At 38.3% G+C, this 21,988-nt stretch overlaps 2 protein-coding genes and 1 pseudogene across 2 annotated transcripts; 2 read left to right on the plus strand and 1 right to left on the minus strand.

Annotated features, from left to right (window-relative positions):
• Positions 1–1,491: 1,491 nt before the first annotated feature.
• On the plus strand, positions 1,492–2,058 carry LOC139191766 (uncharacterized). Its single transcript, XM_070812780.1, has one exon. The coding sequence runs from the start codon at positions 1,492–1,494 to the stop codon at positions 2,056–2,058; it is 567 nt and encodes a 188-aa protein (XP_070668881.1).
• A 5,238-nt stretch (positions 2,059–7,296) lies between these two features.
• Positions 7,297–8,774, minus strand: LOC103421065 (cytochrome P450 711A1-like; annotated as a pseudogene).
• Positions 8,775–10,407: 1,633 nt separating this feature from the next.
• LOC139191767 (COP9 signalosome complex subunit 6a-like) lies at positions 10,408–10,911 on the plus strand. Its single transcript, XM_070812781.1, has one exon. The coding sequence runs from the start codon at positions 10,408–10,410 to the stop codon at positions 10,909–10,911; it is 504 nt and encodes a 167-aa protein (XP_070668882.1).
• Positions 10,912–21,988: the final 11,077 nt, after the last annotated feature.

Raw genomic sequence — 21,988 nt, forward strand, 5'->3', positions numbered from 1 at the left:
TAACATTTGTTGTAAACAGTGGATATGTTTGCCCACATGTGTATAGTAAAGTTTCACATGCTAATAGTAAATTTTGTAAGTTTTCGTTGAGGTGGCTCTATAAATAGAGCACTTCGGTTGTTCAAAGTGTGACGAACATAAAAAAGAGAAAAGAAGAAATATAATACTTTCAGTATTCCTCATTTTCTAATATTTGCAATACTTTTGTGGTGGTTTCGTCATCGTTCTTAGCAAAGGTTATTTCTCTAACTTTTGCCTATTTATAACACGTTATCAGCACGACTCTTTAACCATTTCTCATTTTCTCTTCGCCGAAAGAAAAGAAAAGAAAAAGTTCCCTCTAAGGATTTTACTGTTCTTCTTCTTCCTCTGCCTCAACTGCTGGATATACCCTCGCGAAGAATTGTGTGCACCATGTTTACTTCTAGTTCTCAAACTAACAGTTACTTATATATTTGATTTCTTGTTTGGTGTAGATATTGACTACTAAACCACTGATTATTTATACAATCCAAGATGGTGCGGTACTATCGCCTATCTTGGACTGCAAATCTAATTTTATCGCAATTTTAGGTGGTGTGGAATAATCACCCACCATGCTCTGCATATTTAAATTTTATAGCAATTTTAGGTGGTGTGGAATAATCACTCACCATGCTCTGATATTTAAATTTTATTGCAATTTTAGGTGGTGCGGTATAATCGTCCACCTTGCTTTGCATATTTAAATTTTATCGCAATTTTAGGTGGTGCGGTATAATTGTCCGCAATTTTAGGTGGTGTGGTATAATCGTCCACCCTGCTTTGCATATTTAAATTTTATCGCAATTTTAGGTGGTGCGGTATAATCGTCCACCTTGCTCTACATATTTAAATTTTCCTGCTGTTTAAAGTGGTGCGGAATAATCGCTCATCCTATAGTTGTTTTGATGAGAATAGTGTGGTACAATTGCCCTTCTCATTAATCATGTAAATCTTGAGCTTGAAGTTTCGAGTACTTATCATTTTAGCCTGAGGATAAAAAATTTGTAAGAACTAGAAGTTCTAACAATATATTCCTCCAGAACACATATTATTGCAAGTTCTTACACACCTCATTTTTCTTTCAGAAAAGAAAATGGTAAACTTGGTAAAGCTTGATTTTGCTGCCCTGGACATTACTGGGAAGAATTACCTTACCTAGGTACTGGATACCAAGATCCATTTGGAAGCAGCAAATCTTGGAGATACCACAAGGAAGATAGCAGCTCGTCCTCTCAAGATCAGGCAAATGCCATGATTTTTATTGGTCGCCATCTTGATGAGGCACTAAAGAGCGAGTACTTAACGGTTGAAGATCTGTTAGCCCTCTGGAAGGCCTTGAGAAACAAATACAATCACCAGACAACGGTGATTCTTCAAAGAGCTCGCTATGAATGGACTCACCTAAGGATCCAGGATTTCAAGTCAGTGGATGAGTACAATTTTGCGTTGTTCAGAATTACCTCTTAGATGAAGCTATGTGGGGATACTATTACTGAGGAGATGTTATTGGAAAAGACTTTCAGCACATTTCATGCCTCTAACATGCTCCTACAGCAGCAGTATAGAGCGCGAGGCTTCACTGAATACAACCAGGTGATATTTGTGCTCCTAGTACCTAAACAGAACAATGAGCTCCTGATGAAAAACCATAATTCCCGACCTACTAGATCAGCACCGTTCCCAGAAGTGAATTTTGCTTCCCTTAAAAGGAATACCATATCCTCCCGTGGCAATAATTATAAACGAGGACTTGGCCACAAGCAAGGCCGGTGGAACGGGAAAGGCAAGAACCATGATATCCAGTTTCACAACCAGGTTCCAAGGCATAATCTAAGCCTGAGCTTTAAAAATGCAAATCGCCAGAAAGGAAAAGCTCATATGAACACTCCTAGAAATTCTGAAGGAGGTTGCCATAGGTGTGGTGGCAACGGACATTGGGCGCGTACTTGTTGCACCCCAAAGCATCTGGTGGATCTGTATCAAGCCTCCTTCAAGGAGAAGGGTGTCGAGATCAATTTCCTCGATCAGGCTTAACCAATGGAAACATCTGATCCAGTGACCAATTTATCAGAACAGTTAAACACAACCCACTTGGAGGCTATAGACTTTATTAATGAAAGAGGGAATGAAGTTTATGGGTCCGATTGAATTATTTATGTTTAATGTACTCTTGTTATTTGTACTTGTGGTTTACTGCTCGCATTTTCAATTCAATAAAAGTAGTATTCCAGTATGAATAAACTGCTTTTTCTTTACTCAGAGAACATGGATAAAAATTATGGTTATTCTCAAAACAAAAGCAATGGTGGAGACTTTTGTCTTGCAGACAGCGCAACCATGCATTCAATACTTCGAGATCGAAAGTATTTCTCAAATTTGGTACTTGCAAAAGTAAAGGTAACAACAATATTAGGGCAATCAGATGTAATTGAAGGCTTAGGAAAAGCCCAGATTATGTTACCAAATGGAACAATATCGTCCATAAAGAATGCATTATATGCTACTCAATCCATTTGAAATTTGCTGAGTTTTAAAGACATACGTCTAAATGGATACCACATTGAAACGAAAAGTGTAGAAAATGTGGAATATTTATGCATTACCTCCAATGATACCTAGAAGCGTATATTGGAGAAGTTGCATGGTTTATCGAGTAAATTGTATTATACATACATAAAGACAGTTGAGGCATATACTGTTATGACCCAAAAGTTCATTGATTCAAAGGTTTACATGCTTTGGCATGACCGTCTAGGTCATCCAAGATCTACCATGATGCGTAGAATCATTACCAACTCTAATGGACATCCATTATTTAGCAGACACATTGATGTCTCAAATGATAACCCTTGCAAGGCTTGTTCCCAAGGGAAGTTGGTAATTAGACCATCACAACTAAAGGTTGATGATGAATCCCCATCATTTTTGCAAAGAATTCAAGGGGATATTTGTGGACCTATTCAACCACCTTGTTGACCATTTCGATATTTTATGGTTTTGGTTGATGCATTTAATCGATGGTCACATGTTTGCCTATTGTCTACTCGAAATGTAGCTTTTGCGAGACTTCTTGCTCAGATAATTAAGTTGCGAGCACAGTTCCCAGATCATCTTATTAAGTCAATCCGACTTGATAACACTGGTGAATTTACGTCTCAAACCTTTGATGATTACTGCATGGCATTGGGCATTGATGTTGAACATCTTGTTCCTCATGTCCATACTCAAAATGGTTTAGCAGAGGCATTTATCAAGCGGCTTCAATTAATAGCACGCACTTTGCTCATGAAAATGAAATTGCTAGTCTCTGCACGGGGACATGCCATCTTACATGCAGCATCATTGGTTCAACTAAGACCCATAACCAACCACCAATACTCATCAATACAACTCGTGTTTGGACATCAGCCAAACATTTCACATTTACGAGTTTTTGGTTGTGATGTTTATGTGCCTATTGCACCGCCACAATGAACTAAAATGGGACCTCAGCGCAGACTGGGAATTTATGTGGGTTTTGATTCACCTTCTATCAATAGATATTTTAAACCCTTGACGGGTGATATATTTACAGCTCGTTTTGCGGATTGTCATTTTCATGAGACAGTCTTCCCGTCGTTAGGGGAAGAAAAGACTGTTCTAGAAGAACGGCAATAGCTAACATGGATTGTTCCCACCTTATCTCATTTTGATCCACGAAGCACTCAATGTGAAAATGAAGTGAAAAGGATCGTTTATCTTCAATGTATTGCTAATCAAATATCAGATGCATTTAACGATGTTTCGAAAATGACAAAGTCACATATACCAACTGCAAATGCACCTGCAAGAATTGATATCCCTGTTAGACAAAATAAAGTGGTAGCGAATGATTTATTTAGTGCATGCCTGAAGCGTGGTAGACCCTCAGGTTCAAAAAATTCAGCCCCTCGAAAGAGAAAGATGAGGGCACAGTTGAACCCAAATGAAATCATTCAGGAAAAGAAAATGAATGATACATCCATAATTCATGGTTCTGTACTTCCAGAAAAAGAAAATGTCCTTGATGAGACACCTGTCCCTGAAGAGACAGAAGTAAATGAAAGTAAAGAAATATCCATAAATTATGCACGTACTAATGAATTGTGGGATCGAAATGAAATAATCATTGACGACATGTTTGCATTTGCAATAGCCACTGAAATTATATTAAGTGATGATATTGAGCCCCGCTCTATTGATGAATGCAGACAGAGACAAGATTGGCCTAAGTGGAAAGATGCAATCTAGGCATAATTAAATTCCTTGGAAAGAAGAAGTGTTTTTGGACCAGTAGACCAAACCCCGCCTGGTGTAAATCCTGTGGGTTACAAATGGGTATTCACAAGGAAGCGCAACGAGAAAAATGAGATTGCAAGATATAAAGCAAGACTCGTTGCAAAAGGTTTTTCACAAAGACCTGGAATTGATTATGAAGAGACATACTCTCCTGTAATGGACGCAATTACGTTTCGTTACTTAATAAGTTTGATGATTTCAGAAAAACTTGACATACAACTTATGGATGTCATCACCGTGTATCTATATGGAGAATTAGATACTGACATATATATGAAAGTCCCATAAGGACTTAAGTTGCCTGAAGCAACTAACAAACCACGAGGTATGTTCTCAATCAAATTAAGACGATCACTATATAGGCTGAAACAATCTGGGCGAATGTGGTATAATCATCTCAGTGAGTATTTTATTAAAGGAGGATATACCAACAATTTCATTTGCTCTTGTGTGTTCATTAAGAAATCAAATACTGGATTTGCTATAGTAGCAGTATACGTCAATGATATGAACCTAGTTGGAACCCCTGAAAAGCTCAATAAAATTGCTGAATATCAGAAAAGCGAATTTGAAATGAAAGACACCTTGGGAAAACAAAATATTGTCTCGGCCTGCTGATCGAGCATTGTGCTAATGGAATTTTGGTCCATCAATCAACTTACATTGAAAAGATACTGAAGTGATTTGGCATGGACAAGGCTTATCCACTTAGCACCCCAATGGTCGTTCGTTCTTTGGACATTAAGAAAGATCCATTCCGTCCAAAAGAAGATGATGAACTGGTCCTTGGTCCAGAAGTACCATATTTAAGCGCAATAGGTGCTTTATTGTATTTATCACAATGTACTAGACCAGATATAGCTTTTTCAGTTAACTTGTTAGCCAGGTACTGCTCTGCCCCAACAATTCGTCATTGGAAAGGAGTCAAAGATGTTCTACGATACCTTCATGGGACAACAAATATGGGTCTCTTCTACTCAGACAAGCCCACAAATGATCAGATCCTTATTGGATACGCAGATGCTGGTTTTCTTTCCGATTTGCATAAAGCCCGCTCACAAAATAGATATGTGTTCACTAATGGAGATATTGCAATTTCATGGCGATCAACAAAGCAAACGCTAGTTGCTACATCTTCCAATCACTCGGAAATAATTGCTTTACATGAAGCAAGTCGTGAATGTTCTTGGTTAAGATCAATGATCCATCACATCCGGAATTCATGTGCTCCACCTTCAAAGACAAACACTTCAACTGTCATCCATGAAGATAATGCAGCTTGTGTCGCCCAGATGAAGGAATGATTCATCAAGGGTGATAAGACTAAACACATATCTCCAAGATTTTTTAGTGCACATGAGCTTCAGAAGGGTAAAGTTATTGAAGTCAGACAAATCCGTTCCAATGAAAATTTAGCAAACTTGTTCACCAAATCTCTACCAAAGTACACATTTCAGAAGTTGGTGCAGGGAATCGGATTACGTCGGCTTACAAATTTGAAGAATGTGGAATCAGGGGGAGATACAATTTAGGGGGACCATCCATGATACATGCATGTTGTACTCTTTTTCCTTCAATTAGGATTTTTTCCCACTGGGTTTTTCCTATCAAGGTTTTAACGAGGCAACGTAAGCATGCTTAACACCATATCAACAATCCAGGTAAAGTTGTACTCTTTTTCCTTCGCTATGGTTTCTTTGTCCACTGGGTTTTTCCAAGCAAAGTTTTAATGAGGCAACTGATATTGATATGTAGGCATCTAAGGGGGAGTGTTGTAAACAATGGGTATGTTTGCCCACATGTGTATAGTAAAGTTTCACATGCTAATAGTAAATTTTGTAAGTTTTCATTGAGGTGGCTCTATAAATAGAACACTTCGGTTGTTCAAAGTGTGACGAACATCAGAAAGAGAAAAGAAGAAATATAATACTTTCAGTATTCCTCATTTTCTAATACCTGCAATACTTTTGTGGTGGTTTCGTCCTTGTTCTTAGCAAAGGTTATTTCTCTAACTTTTACTTATTTATAACAACATTTGGTTTTTTGCTGTGGTTATTATTTCCTTGTTCAAAATTTTAGCTCATTTGTGTTTGTAGATGTGAGTCTCTCTCTTTGTGATGCCCCAAGCAATATAGGATGAGTGTTGAGTGATGATTGTTTTGTGAAAATCCCTGCAAAAAGTTCTTAATCATTGGTATATAATAAGTCCAATTTGCTCTAAAATATATAAAAAACTAAAAGATTTAATTTGCTCTAAAATATATAAAAAACTAAAAGATTTAACTTAATACGCATCCTTTACATACTAGCATGAACCTGACCAAACATAGTTTAACTTAAAAACTAACATTTTTACTTGTCTTCTACATACCAGACCAAATATGTTTGAGCTTAATACTTATGTTTTTAGTACTAATGTAAGGTGCCTTTAAGAGTTCATCAAACACTAGTACAAAAAAAATTTGTGACCCTTTGTCTGTCAGGGCAAGAGTATGTCGAATAGATTTCTTGAATGGGCTCCTAAGTACTCAAAATTTTAGAAATGTTGGATGTTATAATAAAATGAGTGCATATATGCATTACCCCGAAGAAGGAAAAAATAGTCAAATTAGCAGTGTGATTATGAGAAAATCTAGTAGAAACCATAAATCATTTTTCCAAATCTTATGTTATTTTATAGTGAACATTTAACCATACCTCCAGAGTTTAATTTAATACACTCATTTACAATTGGTCTTTTATGGTTATTGTTTCCTTGTTTAAATTTGGCTCATTTGTCCTTGTAGATGTCAATCTCTTATTTTGCGATGTCATTGGTATCCCTTTCTAAATTTGTCTTCTTATATCATCGTTGATATAATTATGTGCATGACAGATACCGGTACCAGAACTTCTTTCAATAAAATTAAACGAGAACTGAAAGGTTTAGCTTAATACCAACCAAATTTGCATCAGCTACTTATGCAACCATTTCCAACAATTCACATAGGAAAAGTTGAACAATACTTTTGGTAGAAGATAGCCTCTGATTTGGACCTCTCTAGATGTTTCCTTGCAACCAACGGGGAAACCCAGCAAAACCTCATTGCCTCGTTAATTACCTGCAATTGAAAAATTAATATGAAGGCATGATTATCCAGTAAAAGCCCTTGGAATTTCAAATCTTTTACAAAAGTCTACACTAATTTGGAATTCAGAAGACCATGAGCAGTTGGCATCTGATCACGAGGTCCAAATCCATCAAGTTCCGCCAGCAACTTCTTTTCGACATCTGGGTGTCCGGCAACCAAGTAGACAATTGAAGACATTGTGAATGATGTAGTGGCTGATCCAGCCAGGAGATGCTCATAAGCAACTGCACTAATGTAGTATTGAGTGATGACATTCTTGGCAACCACTTCCGACTCCCTCACATTCATTATGAGTGACAAGAAGTCCTTTGAACCACGTTCACTGTCTTTCATTCTCTTCACCACAATCTCATCAAGCCGGCCACTCAACTTCCGGTTAGTACACTCAACCTTCCAGTCATTGTCCTGGGAATTCTTTTCAAGACCTGCCTAAATGGCTCCTGAAGAATAGGAACAAGCAGTCCCAGAATAATCGAAAAGGAACCAGATAAATCCATCTTAAGCTGAGTAGTGGAATAGAAGTGTTGGTTAACAAAATAAAAGATTTGATCATCATCGTTGTTGTCTTTGCTGTCAATCTTGTCGATTGATTCACTGATGGATTGTGGTTTAGAAAGGCCAAAGTTAACACCAAATGCAGCTTGTCCTATTACATCAGTAGCCAACCAGAGGGAGAGGTTAGAGAAGGTAATCTCTTCATCCTCTTTAAACAAGTAGAACTTTTGAGTTGCAGACTCGGTGAATGACTGCATTGTGGGCACAAGGCTGGCTAGGTGTGATGGCTGATACATTGATAATATAGTGTCTCGCATCGTCGATCATCTTGCATCCCTGCAGATAAATTTGATGACTTTAACTGACAGATGTATATAAATTCCACTCTACTTTGTACTCATGTTTCACGTTGGTCATTAAATACAGGTCTGAAATTCTACGTTCCAACCCGATTGCATTACGTATGACAATTTTTCCGGCATTTATGGACATTTACTAATAGATGACAAATGTTCCACTTCATGCATCCCTAAAGACAAGTGGGGATCACTTGATGCAATTGCAGGACCATAAAATTTATAAACTGAACTGAAGGATCAAAGTGATTACGAGTATAAAGTTTTGTTACCGCTGTCTTAATTAGCCCATACAACAAATACCTGGTGAAAAAGAGACCCTTCTGATGAAAAGAGGAAGCTTCGATGGGAGAGGGAATGCTTATGTTGTTGATATCTTTGAATTTCTTGAATCTACTTCTCTACAAAGCTCAGCATCTGCTACAATTATTAGTGGCTGTCTACCCATATGAAACCTGTCAAGATGCGTAGAATCAATAACTTAATAGCTATGCTAAGGCCATATGATGCGCGACCAGCTTTAGCAATTTCAGAACTAAAGTGGCATAAGTAACATGTAGAGTTTATTACGAGATGTTTAACAACCATCCTCCATTCGAGCACAGCTCCGGTTGCTTCGTTGAACTCTTACATAAGTATATGGTCCTTGTCTCTATATAAACGAGTATTTTTAAATTCGTTTCATTGTATTTAGCAATTAACATTTAAAAAGTTTTCTACTTTGCAAAAGTACAAGTTAATTATTCCAACCATATCTCCAGGGTCTAGTTTAATACACTAATTAACATATTGTCTTTTATGGTTATTGTTCCCTTGTTTAAATTTTAGCTCATTTATCTTTGTAGATGTGAATCTCTTATTTTGCGATGCCATTGGAATCCCCTTCTAAATTTGTCTTCACATATGTACATGATAGATACAGGTACCAGAACTTTCTTCAATAAAATTATCAAAAGAACTGAAAGGTTTAGTTTTGTTTGTACCATACTTAAGGTCTCCGTATTTAGGCATCATATAAATACTCGGGGGACTCAAGTGTAATTATATAATAAATGAAGGGGCAAATATGTAATAAGTGAGGAGCCCTTATTCTATAAAAGGACTCCTCACTCTCCTCATTAGAGAGGTCAAGTTTTAGGCCATGGGAAGAGAGCACATAGAAAATAGGCTAGAGAGCACATTGCCTCTAGCCTTCTTGTATATTCACCATTCAGAGTGAAATAATATCAACATTAATGCGGACGTAGCCCAAACATTGAGGTGAACCACAATACATCTTGTGTTCTTTACTTTCTTGCAGATTCACGGTCGGATTTACGTTGTTCCAGGACCTTCCGGTTTTGTGCATCAACATTTGCCGCCGTCTGTGGGAAACGACACGAAAAGCTATGTCGGTTCTCTCTCAATTTTTCACCTCCACCGTGAATCTGCAGAAACCCAAGAACCCAAAAACCTCACTCTTTAGGCTTTTCCAGAAAACTTTTGCAGACCTCCAACCACCTCTCTTTCCTCTCTCAGTCAGTCGCACATAGAAACCAAAACAAAAAAGAAAAAAAAAACGAGAAAGACAGAAATTGCAGTGGAGTTGGGTAGTGAGAAAGTCCATATTCTTTGTCTTTTTTTTTTTTGGGCAAACAGACGAACATCATCTGTGTGGTAATTGATTCCTCAAAGAGAATAAAAAAAAAGGGAAGCAGACGTAGAAACAAAAGAATGAGAGCTCGGATTCGGGTCTAATACTCGGGAAAGGCAGGTGCAAGTTCTGGGCTTTTGGCCACGATTTTGTTGCTCGAGTTTTGGTCCATGTTCACCGGCACCGTCACGCTCCGGTGGTCCGCCGGCAACCTCAACCGCCTTTCTGACGACCTTTACTCCTGCATTCGCGACGATCTCGACGTTCTTGAAATGGAAGAGAGGGAGAATGTGGTGAAGCACATGTAGGATGTGTACGCTAACAGCCGTCAGATCATATTACCGAGGTTCTGGCAGGAAGCTTTTTGAGGCTGCCTATGAGGAGTTGACAAGTTACCGGAGCTCCGAAGAGCCAAAAAAACCAAAACCACCATATCGCGAAATCAGAAAAAATGGCAGAATCCTTCAGCAGCGGGCTGACGTTCAAGCTCCACCCACTGGTGATCGTCAACATCTCCGACCACTACTCTAGGGTTAAGTCCCAGATGCACCCGCCCGTCACCAACACTTCGACACCACCAGCGCCCAACAACACCGCCGACGGAGCAGTAGAAGCAGCCTCCTCTTCTTCTTTCCCCGACTCCTCATCCGCCTCATGTCTGCGAGTCTTCAGTTGCGTTATCGGGGTTCAGAAGGGCCGCACGGTTGAGATCTTCAACAGCTTCGAGCTCCTCTACAATCTTGCAACTCACTGCCTCGACCGCGCCTTCCTCGAGAAGAAGCAAGAACTCTATAAGAAGGTGTTCCTGTACTTTTACAGACTGGGGTGGTACTCTACTGGAACAGATGCTCAGGAATTTGACATGAACATCCACAAAGCTCTGATGGATATCAATGAAAGCCCTGTTTATGTTCTTCTCAACCCCTTGATCAATGTTGCCCATAGAGAATTTTGAGGTGGCGGTGAAGAAATTTTCCCGAGATAATCTCCAGGGTAAAGACAACTTTTTGGCTGAGCTCACCATTATTAACCGACCCCGCCAAAGATAACAGGCTATGTTGATGTCTACCATCTGCCAAAAGAGAAAAGAAAAAGTAAAACGCTCGAGTAGGCGTGCATCAACAACCTGCAACTGTCGACCACATGGAAAAAGATAAGTGTTTTATCTTTTGGCTGATTTATTTAAAATTATCATTTGTTTATTTAATATCTTATTATTTTTGTCATGATGGCTAATTATAAAATAATAATTTTATTATTTTTATGTCATGATGACTTATGATTAAATAATAATATTTCTGATATCACATGATTACTACCACGTTATTGATTTATACAACATGCGATTTATCAAACAACTGAATAAATCATTTATTCATGATTATATATATATACACACACATTTAGGCAATACCTAATATATTGTTGATTTATGCAGCATATGATTTATCAAACAACTGAATAAATCATTTATTCATGATTTTATATATATACACACATTTAGGCAATACCTAATATATTGTTGATTTATGCACCTAATATATTGTTGATTTATGCAGCATGTCATTTATCAAACAACTGAATAAATCATTTATTCATGATTGTATATATATACACACACATTTAGGAAATACCTAATATATTGTTGATTTATGTAACATGTCATTTATCAAACAACTGAATAAATCATTTATTTATGATTATATATATATATATATATATACACACACACACACACACACACATTTAGGCAACACCTAATATATTGTTGATTTATGCAACATGTCAGTTACCACACAACAGAATAAATCATTTATTCACAGAAGGCACACAGTATAATATTTTTGCCTTGACAAACTTTGTCAATTTCATTTATTCATTATACGGTCATACTTATACTGTCATTTATTGTCAGGAATTATTGAGCAACTAGATCCACTGATCAACATTGTTGATGATTAAAGAAGTCTACCAACTTATAAACTGATGAGCCACGTGCTTATGGTGATTTCTTGTCTGACCGGACACCTTCTATTATCACCAACCAGGTGATCAAAAGTACATCCAGTACTCCAAAATTATACATGAGCATCACTTATGTCAATCATACAAAAACATTCATGAGCATCACTCATGTCAACATCCATGAGCATTACTCATGTCAACATCCATGAGCATTACTCATGTCAATCAACATAAACATTCATAAGTATCACTCATGTCAATCAGCTTTGAAAGCTTCATTTACAAAGCCCTAGCTTCGAAAGCTTCATTTATAGAGCTCTAGCTTCGAAAACTTCATTTACAAAAGCTCCAGCTTCGAAAGCTTCATTTACGAAGCTCCGACTTCAAAGCTTCATTTACAAAAGCTCCAACTTCAAAGCTTCATTTACAAAAGCTCCAGCTTCAAAGCTTCACCTACAAAGCTTCAGTGCATGGTATACAAATACCGCCTCCGAACAACTGCCACTTCGGCCCATACATGGTTTGAATTTGAAGTCTCCAGCCAACAGACTCTATTGACTGAAAACTTGGGGGACTACACTATGTACCATATATTGAGCTTCTGCAACTGGGCCTCATGAAAAATACTTGGGGGACTTAGCCCATTATTTATGTACTGAAGAGCGAACCCTTATTCTATAAAAGGGACTCATTCACCTCCATTAGAGAGCATCGCCACCAGCTGAACAACCGCCTTGCCACGAGCATTAACTCTAGCCCATCATTTATGTATTGATAAGCGAGCCCTTATTCTATAAAAGGGACTCCCTCACCGTCATTAGAGAGCATCGCCGCCTGCTGAGCAACCACCTCACCGTGAGCATCACTCCTAACCCATCACTTATGTATTGAGGAGCGAGCCCTTATTTTATAAAAGGGACTCCCTCATCGTCATTAAAGAGCATCGCTGCCTGTTGAGCAACCGCTTCGCCACGAGTATCAACTCTAACCCATCATTTATGTATTGATGAGCGAGCCCTTATTCTATAAAAGGGACTCCCTCACCTCCATTAGAGAGCATCGCCACCCGCTGAGTAACCACCTTACTGTGAGCATCACTCCTAACCCATCACTTATGTATTAAGGAGCAAGCCCTTATTCTGTAAAAGGGACTATTTCACCATCATTAGAGAGCATAGCCGCCTACTGAGCAACCGCCTCACCGCGAGCACCAACTCTACCCCATCATTTATGTATTGAGGAACGAGCCCTTATTCTATAAAAGGGACTCCCTCACCTTCAACACCACAAGCCGAGCCAACCAAGGCAACATAAGCCACAAGCCGAACAACCTCGCAACAGGTGCTACTTCTAGTTGAGCATCATTTCACATTGAGCACTGCCTCATATCGAGTATCAGTTCTAGACGCCATCTAGTTACTTCGGCCCACACGTGGACTGAATTTCAAGTCTCCAGCCAAAAGACTTTCTTCACTGAAGACTTGGGGGACTACTGTTTGTACCATACTTAGGGCCTCCATATTTAGGACTCAAGTGTAATTATGTAATAAATGAAGGGGCAAATATGTAATAAGTGAGGAGCCCTTATTCTATAAAAGGACTTCTCACTCTCCTCATTAGAGAGGTCAAGTTTTAGGCCATGGGAAGAGAGCACACAGAAAATAGGCTAGAGAGCACACTGCCTCTAGCCTTCTTGTATATTCACCATTCAAAGTGAAACAATATCAACATTAGTGTGGACGTAGCCCAAACATTGGGGTGAACCACGATACATCTTGTGTTCTTTACTTTCTTGTAGATTCACGGTCAGATTTACGTTGTTCTAGGACCTTCCGGTTTTGTGCAACCATTTCCAATTCACATAGGAAAAGTAGAACAATACCTTTGATAGAACATAGCCTCCAATTTCAACTTCTCTAGATGTTTCTCTTGCAACCAACAGGGAAACAGGTAAAACGTCATTGCCTAATTTTTTTTTGGTCAATAGGAATTCCATTAATAAAGCAGCATGGAGAAGAAAATACAGAAAGACTCCTTAGAAAAGGAGAAGATAAGCACATCTCTTACATAGAGCAGGAATAGACATGTTCCAATAAGTAAGAACTAGCTATCTAGCCAAAAAGGCTACCAAAGAATCTACCTACAAGGCTACGACCAAGATGGAGGGGCTATTCCCACCCCACTTTGGAAGTATACAGAAGGAGTACAAGGGAGGCCATCCCTAGATAGAACACCGACAAGAGAGGAATGGGGCATAGAGTCCCATTTCGAAGACAAGACATTGAGATTTTGCTGGGCCTGATGGATCTCGATTTAGCACTGATTGAAGCATAAAAAGTGGCAGAAAGCCAATAGGATGTCGCTCATGGTGATGAAAAGAACTATGGGTGAGATTGTGAGAGGTGGGATACCTGCAAGTTCAAAGAGTCCGAGAAAGCCGAGATGGGTGAATTGATGACGACCTAACCAATTTGAAGTTTGATGAAGGCAAAGGTGTAAGGGAGCATATATTGCAGCTTGTTGACACTGCAACAAAATTGAAAGACTTGGAGGTCTCGGTTGATAATGCTTTTGTTGTTCATATGGCATTAACTTCCCTCCCTCAATCTTTTGATCAACTGAAGATCACTTTCAACACACAGAAGGAAAAATGATCACTGGATGAACTAATTTCCATATGTGCTCAGGAGGAAGGCAGACTCAAAAGGAACACCAATTTTGGTGTTGTGAACTTGGTGCACACCAACAAAGGGAAGAGGCCAATGTTTCATCCTGGTAAGGCTTCTATACTAGACTCTTCTCTAGGAACTGCTATAGCTGCTTCTTCCCCCAAGGGACCTAAGGAACATAAGGAAATTATGGACAACATAAGGTGTTATTTTTGCAAAAACACTGGACACATAAGAAAGAATTGTGAGAAACTCAAGAACTGGAAAATTAAGAAAGGTATTTTTGTTAAAATATTTGTTTGTTTTGAAACTAATCTTGTTAAAGTCCCTCCAAATACTTGGTGATTTGACACTGGGTGTTCAATTCATATCACCAATTCATTGCAGGGTTTCACAAGAGGAGTTACAACTACAAGAAGTGAAGTTTTTCAAGTTTTCGTTGGTAATGGCAATAAAGTGGCTGTGGAAGCAGTAGGTAACCTCAAGTTGGAATTATCTAGTGGTTTTATTTTAAAATTAGTTGATGTACTCTATGTACCTTTACTTAGAAGAAATTTAGTTTATGTTTGAAAACTTGTAAAATCTGATTTGGCTTTCAATAGAGACAACGAGAGTGTCAGAATTTACTTGAAAAATAATCCAAAAGATGTTCTTAGAGTTTGTTTCCTAGTCAATGATTGTGGAAATTGTTGTGTTCAGTGGTGAATGATTTTGCTTGCCTTAATGTCAATTCAATGAGTTCGAGTAAAAGAATGTTTTTAAATGAAAAATCTTATATGCTTTGGCATAGAAGATTGGGACACATTTTGAAAATTAGAATGGATGGCTTGGTCAAGGATAATATCATGCCTACATTAGACTTCTCAGACTTAACAAATTGTGTTGAGTGTTTTAAGGGAAAATCAATAATTTCTAAGAAGAAAACTTCAACCAGAAGTCTAAAGTTGTTAGAGATTATTCATTTAGAGTATGTGGACCTTTTCCAACCAAAACCACTATGTGGAAATGTGTATTTCGTTACTTTTACAGATTTTTTCAAGATTTTCATATCTTTATTTAATCTCGGATAAATCTTCTATATTAAATTGTTTTAAAGTGTTCAAAACCGAAGTTGAAAAACAACAAGAAATGTCCATAAAGATCCTGAGGTCAGATCGGAGAGGGGAATATATTGCAGGTACACAGAGAACAGTCAATCCAAAGGACCTTTGGTGCAATACTTGGAAGAGTGTGGGTTTTAAGCTCAATACACTACTCCAGGCACACCACAACAAAATCGTGTGGCTGAGAGAAGGAATAGGTGATGCGTAAAATAACTAAACACACAAATTAAACCCTCTTGTTGACAATTGTAGTATGAATAAGTAGGGATCGTTCTAGACCGGGGATTAGGAAGGATTGCTAAACACTTGAAAACTGACTTAGAAACGTAAAAACAAAGTTTAAAACGCTAGATTAGACTCAAAGAATGCAAAACTAAAGTTTAAAACACTAAAACAAACCAAAAACTCAAAACAGCAACCAAAAGACTCAAAACTGCCTTAAAAACACTTTCTGGGCAGTTTTGAGCACAAAGCACCAAATTGGATGAATTTGGGTTTTAACTTGTACCAAAACACTTAAAAACATAAACCAAAACATTTTCTAACTAATCTAGGACTTCAAAATAAATGGGGATTTGATTTGGACGAAAATAAACTAACAAAAAAGATTGCAAAGTAAAAACAGATTTGAAAACGATTTTGGGGTTTTAAATGGATGATGGATTAGTTAGAAGCTCTTTCTCCACACATGACAAGTATGCAAACGACTCGATTTCCAGTTATTCCTTCATTGAATTATGAATGACAATGCCCCAAATTAACCGTGACATCACTAGTTAATTCTCAAGTTTTCCTTGTGTTATTGGATTGGATGACATCATTCGACAACCCAAAGCATTCCTCAAAAGTTCCTTACATGACATCATAATAAAGATACAATCAAAGATCATTACGTTCAATGAAAACTATAAGCATTGACAAAGCATTTGCAACTATGACATCATGTCACTCATGCTAGGAATTGGACTTAACGCGATCGTGACTAGCGACCTTCACTACATATGAATATAAGTGTGTGACGATTATGTGAAACAACCTTATATTCTAGCATCATATTCATGCAAGCCAATTAAGTGTCGACCCCTAATTAACAAACACAAATAAGTTATTACTCGCACAGTTAAGCCAATTGCATTCACGATTCAAGAACTCATAACTGGAATTTATCAAATCAAATTGCACACATAGTCATGGCTTCGAAATCACCCATAACCAATAGGGGTTTAGCCACTCATGTTCATAGCAAAACGAAAGGAAAAGAAATTAAACATTGAAATCATAAAACGAATTACACCTAGAATCCACCAACGATGAAGCTTGAGCATCCAAGAGTCATTCCTTCTTTCTCCTTGCTACGGCACAAAGGTGCGTGAAGTGTTTGGGATGTGTTTTAGGGTCAGAAGTTATGGAATTGGGTGAAGGATGGGCACGGCAAAGGTGTAGTGATGGCTGAAAGTTTGTAGAATTGTGTAAGGTTGTGTGAATTGGTGAATGGTCCCCACTAAGGTTGCGGCAAAGCTTGGTATTTATAGAACAAGGCTCCAAAATAAATTAGGTAATCAGAAATTAAACTAAAACTTAAAGGAAATAGGAAATTAGAACCAAAATACTAAGGGAAATAGGTTAAAGGGTGCGGCAAAGGCTTAGGAAAAGGGTAAGTGTCCTAAAACTAAAGGGAAAGGTGATTCCTTGTGCGGCAAGGCAAGGAAATTGGTGGGAAAGGTGCGGCTGAATCCTAAGGACTAAGGGAAAGGGTTTTTCAAAGTCCTAAGGGGAAAAGGAAAGGCTTTTACATGGTTTAAGGATAGGGAAACATAGCAAGGGGATTTGTTGCAACAAGGGAGGCAACGAGGGAACACAAAGGGGACAAGGCGCCACCTTTGTAGGGATGCTTCAATTTGTATCTTTCTTTGTCTTCTAAGCTTCCAAACTGATTTCTTATGTCTTCTAACACCTTTCTAGCCTCATTTGATCTTCAATTTCGTCCATCCTCTTTGCTCTATGCATATGCAATCCATTCCAAGCCCATTTTTGCTCCTAAAAGCTCCAAAATGCACCTTTTTGCATACTTTGACCATAAAACCTGAAATTGCACGAAAATGACTTTAAACACTAAACTAACTAAGGAAAAACAACATAAATGCCTGAGAACAAGCCAATTAAGTCGCATAAAAATGCTCCTATCAATAGGACACTGATGGATATGGTGAGAAGTATGATGAGTTGTTCAACACTTCCACAATACTTGTGGGGAGAAGCTTTAAAAATGGCAAACTATATTTTGAATCATGTTCCTAGTAAATTAGTTTGCAAGACTCCTTTTAAGATGTGGACGGGTAGGAAGCTGAGTTTGAATTGTCTACACATATGGGGCTGTAGTGCAGAGGCAAGGATGTTTAATCTTAATGAGAAGAACTTGGATCCTAGAACAATTTCTTGTCATTTTGTAAGGTTCCCTGATAAATCTAAAGGCTACAAATTCAATGCACCAAACTTTTCGAACATAATTTTTAAATCCAACAGTGCAAAGTTTATTGAGAATGGGGAAGCATCGAGAAGTTCATAGACATTGCCATCTCTTAATTTCGAAGAGCAAATAAGTGTTTGTGAAGATCAAAATTATGAAGGTTCAATGGAGTTGCAGCAAGCTCCTGCAGTTGATTTTCAACTTGAAGATAATCAAGTTGAAATAACTGAAACACATACAAATAGTGTGCCACTGAATTTTCATGTTGGACTAATGAATATAGCTTCTTCATCTCAGGTACCAGCGAGTTCTTCAATGCAAGGAGTGATAAATGACATTACCACCAAGAGTTAGAAGGCCAGCCATCTCTGATGACTATTAGGTGTATTATCATGAAGTTGAAATGAATGAGGGTGTGATTGATGATCTAACCACTTACCAAGAAGCGATGGACAGCTTGCAATCAAATAAATGGTTAGAGGCAATGCATGAAGAATTGAGATCCATGCAAACAAATCACGTATGGATTTTAGTTCCTGCACCAGCCAATATTAAACCAATTGGAAATAAGTGGGTTTTTAAAACAAAGAAAGACTCATGTGGAAAGGTTGAAAGACATAAGGCGAGGTTGGTTGCAAAGGGTTACACATAAGCTGAAGGGGTGCATTATACAGAAACCTTTTCACCAGTTTCAACAAAGGACTCACTTCGGGTAATTCTTGCAAGGTGGCTCATTATGATCTGGAGCTTCATCAAATAGATGTAAAGATAGCCTTCTTGAATGGTGATTTAGAGGAAGAAATTTTCATGGAACAGCCAGCTGGTTTCATTAAGCAAGGAGAAGAAAATATGGTATGCAAGTTGAGAAAGTCTATATATGGTTTAAAACAAGCTTCCAGGCAATGATTTATGAAATTTGATGAGAAAATCACATCTCGTGGCTTCAATGAGAATAAAATAGATGATTGCATATATCTCAAGGTATATGGTTCAAAATTTATATTTCTATTTTTGTATGTGGATGATATTTTATTAGCTAGCAACGATATCAACCTCTACTTTTGAGATGAAAGACATTAGAAATGCATCATATGTGTTGGGGATTGAGATAATTAGAGACAGATCAAAGGGTTTGTTAGTGTTGGTATATGGTCCAGCCCATGATCAATGTTCTAGATTATTCTAGTAAGCAAGTGAGGTGGCTGGAGCATGCTAAACAATTCTAACATGTTATTAAGTTGATGGAAGAAGCTAGAGAGTACTAGCTTCCTTGGTTGTAAATGGAAAGATCTAGAAGCTACAATGTTGTGGCTAGTCTAGAATTTTCTATGTTAGAGGTTTGAAGAATACACTAGAAACTAGTAAAATGCCAAATCCTCACCTATAAATATGGGTGTGATGTTGTAATGAAGTAACCAATTAAGAACCAAGTATGAGTAGCAAAGGATCAAGTCCAAAGCTAGAGTTCCACTCCAAGATAGAGAGTGAGAGTGTTCCACTACACATTGTGAGTAAAGTATAGAGTGATATAAAGTGTGTGTCATACTTTCTTGTATCTATCAAGCCTTGTCTTTGGCTTGGTAAGACTACTCTTGTTGTACTCATCTTTTTCATATAGTGAAAATTGATCCTTGTTTCGTGGACGTAGGCATAAATTGCCGAACCACATAAAATTTTGGTGTCCATTTTCTACTTTACTTTGTGCATTCTCTATCTTGTAGTACCGACATTCCTAACAAGTGGTATCAGAGCCCGGTTGGCTCGTACTACGAGATGGAAGGAAGTGGCACTATGATCAAACTCACCAACTCCAATTGGGTAACATGGAAGCCAAGGATGGAGGACATTCTCTATTGCAAGGATTTGCATGAGCCAATTGAAGGAGATGCCGCTAAGCCCGAGAGCATGTCTGATGTCGAGTGGAAGAAGATGAATCGCAAGGCTATTGGCACAATTAGACAATAGGTGGATGATAGTGTTTTTCACCATATGTCTAATGCCCGCAAGTTTTGGACGAAGCTTGAGTTCTTGTTCGAGAAGAAGACCCCAACCAAGAAAGCCTTCTTGATCAAAGAGCTCATCAATGTGAAGTACAAGGATGGTTTAAGTATAGCAGAACACTTGAACGATTTCCAAAATATCATCAACCAGTTGGCTACTATGAAAATGACGATCGAGAACGAGTTACAAGCGCTCTTGTTACTTGGATCCTTGCCAGATAGTTGGGAGACCTTTGTGGTGAGTATAAGTAACTCTGCTTCTAATGGTGTTCTTACTCTTGATAATGTTAAAAATAGCATGCTCAATGAAAAAACAAGGAGAAAGACTTCTGGCACGGATAGCAGCCAAGTATTTGTCACAGAGAACCGCGGAAGAAGCAAAAGTAAAGGGCCTAGAGGTCATAGCAGGAGTCCTAGTTGATCCAAGTCAAGGTTTATGGGTACATGCCACCATTGTGGCAAAGAAGGCCATATGAAGAAAAATTGTCGAGTTTGGAATAGAGAGCAAAGGGAAGGAAACAATCAGAAGAAAAATGATATTGGCAATACCACCGTTGTCATATGTGGTAATGTACTAGAAATATTGTCTGTTGGTGAATGTCTGCATATAGGCAACTTTGACAGAGACATTGAATGGATCTTTGACAATGGAGCTTCCTTCCATGCTACGTCCAAACGGGAGTTCTTTAGTACATACAAAGAATGTGACTTTGGCATAGTGAAGATGGGGAATGAAAGCTATTCCAAAATTCTTGGAATTGGTGATATTTGCCTAAGAACTAATCTCGGCTGCCAGTTGATGTTGAGAGATGTGAGACATATTCCTGATGTACGTCTCAATTTGATATCCATCGGTACCCTTGATCGACAAGGATATTATTACCATATTGGCGAAGGAAAATTGAAGCTTACCAAAGGCTTAATGGTGGTAGCAAGAGCACGACTTTGTTGTACGTTGTACCGGTCAAATGCCAAGGTTTTGAAAGGTGAGTTGAATGCTGTGGAAGACTCATCTCTAGACTTGTGGCATAAGAGGCTAGGCCATATGAGCGAGAAAGGCCTACAAGTTTTGGCAAAGAAGTCTCACATTCCCTTTGCCAAAGGTACGTCGTTAAACTCTTGTGAGCATTGTTTATTCGGAAAACAAAGAAGAGTTAGTTTTTCTATTCCATCTACAAAGAAAGAAAATTTGTTAGATCTTGTTTATTCAGATGTGTGTGGTCCCATGGAAGTCGAGTCACTTGGAAAAAATAAATATTTTGTCACTTATATTGATGATGCTTCACGAAAGGTTTGGGTGTATTTGTTGAAATCCAAATACCAGGTGTTTCAGACATTCCAGGAGTTCCATGCCATGGTGGAGAGGGAAATTGGGAAACCTCTCAAGTGTCTTCGTAGCAACAACGGCGGCCAGTACACATCTCACCAATTTAGAGAGTATTGTGTGAAACATGGCATACGCCATGAGAAGACAGTTCCTAGAACTCCACAACATAACGGTGTTGTTGAAAGAATAAATCGAACCATCATGGAGAAAGTCAGGTGTATGCTGAGGACTACAAAGTTATCTAAGCAGTTCTGGGGCGAAGCTGTAAGGACTGCCTGCTATTTGATCAACCGATCTCCATCAGTACCATTAGGTCTTAATGTTCCAGAGAGAGTATGGACGGGTAATGATGTGTCTTACTCTCATTTGAAGGTGTTTGGTTGCAAAGCTTTTGTGCATGTGCCCAAAGAGCAGAGATCGAAGTTAGACTACAAAGCTACACCGTGCATCTTTCTTGGTTATGGCGGTGAAGATTTTGGTTACAGATTATGGGACCCAAAC

This window comes from Malus domestica, chromosome 15, assembly GCF_042453785.1.
Source record: "Malus domestica chromosome 15, GDT2T_hap1".
Classification (NCBI taxonomy): Eukaryota; Viridiplantae; Streptophyta; class Magnoliopsida; order Rosales; family Rosaceae; genus Malus; species Malus domestica.

Coding starts and splice junctions, on each gene's coding strand:
- LOC139191766 (XM_070812780.1), top strand. CDS start 1,492: ATGAAGCTATGTGGGGATACTATTACTGAGGAGATGTTATTGGAAAAG.
- LOC139191767 (XM_070812781.1), top strand. CDS start 10,408: ATGGCAGAATCCTTCAGCAGCGGGCTGACGTTCAAGCTCCACCCACTG.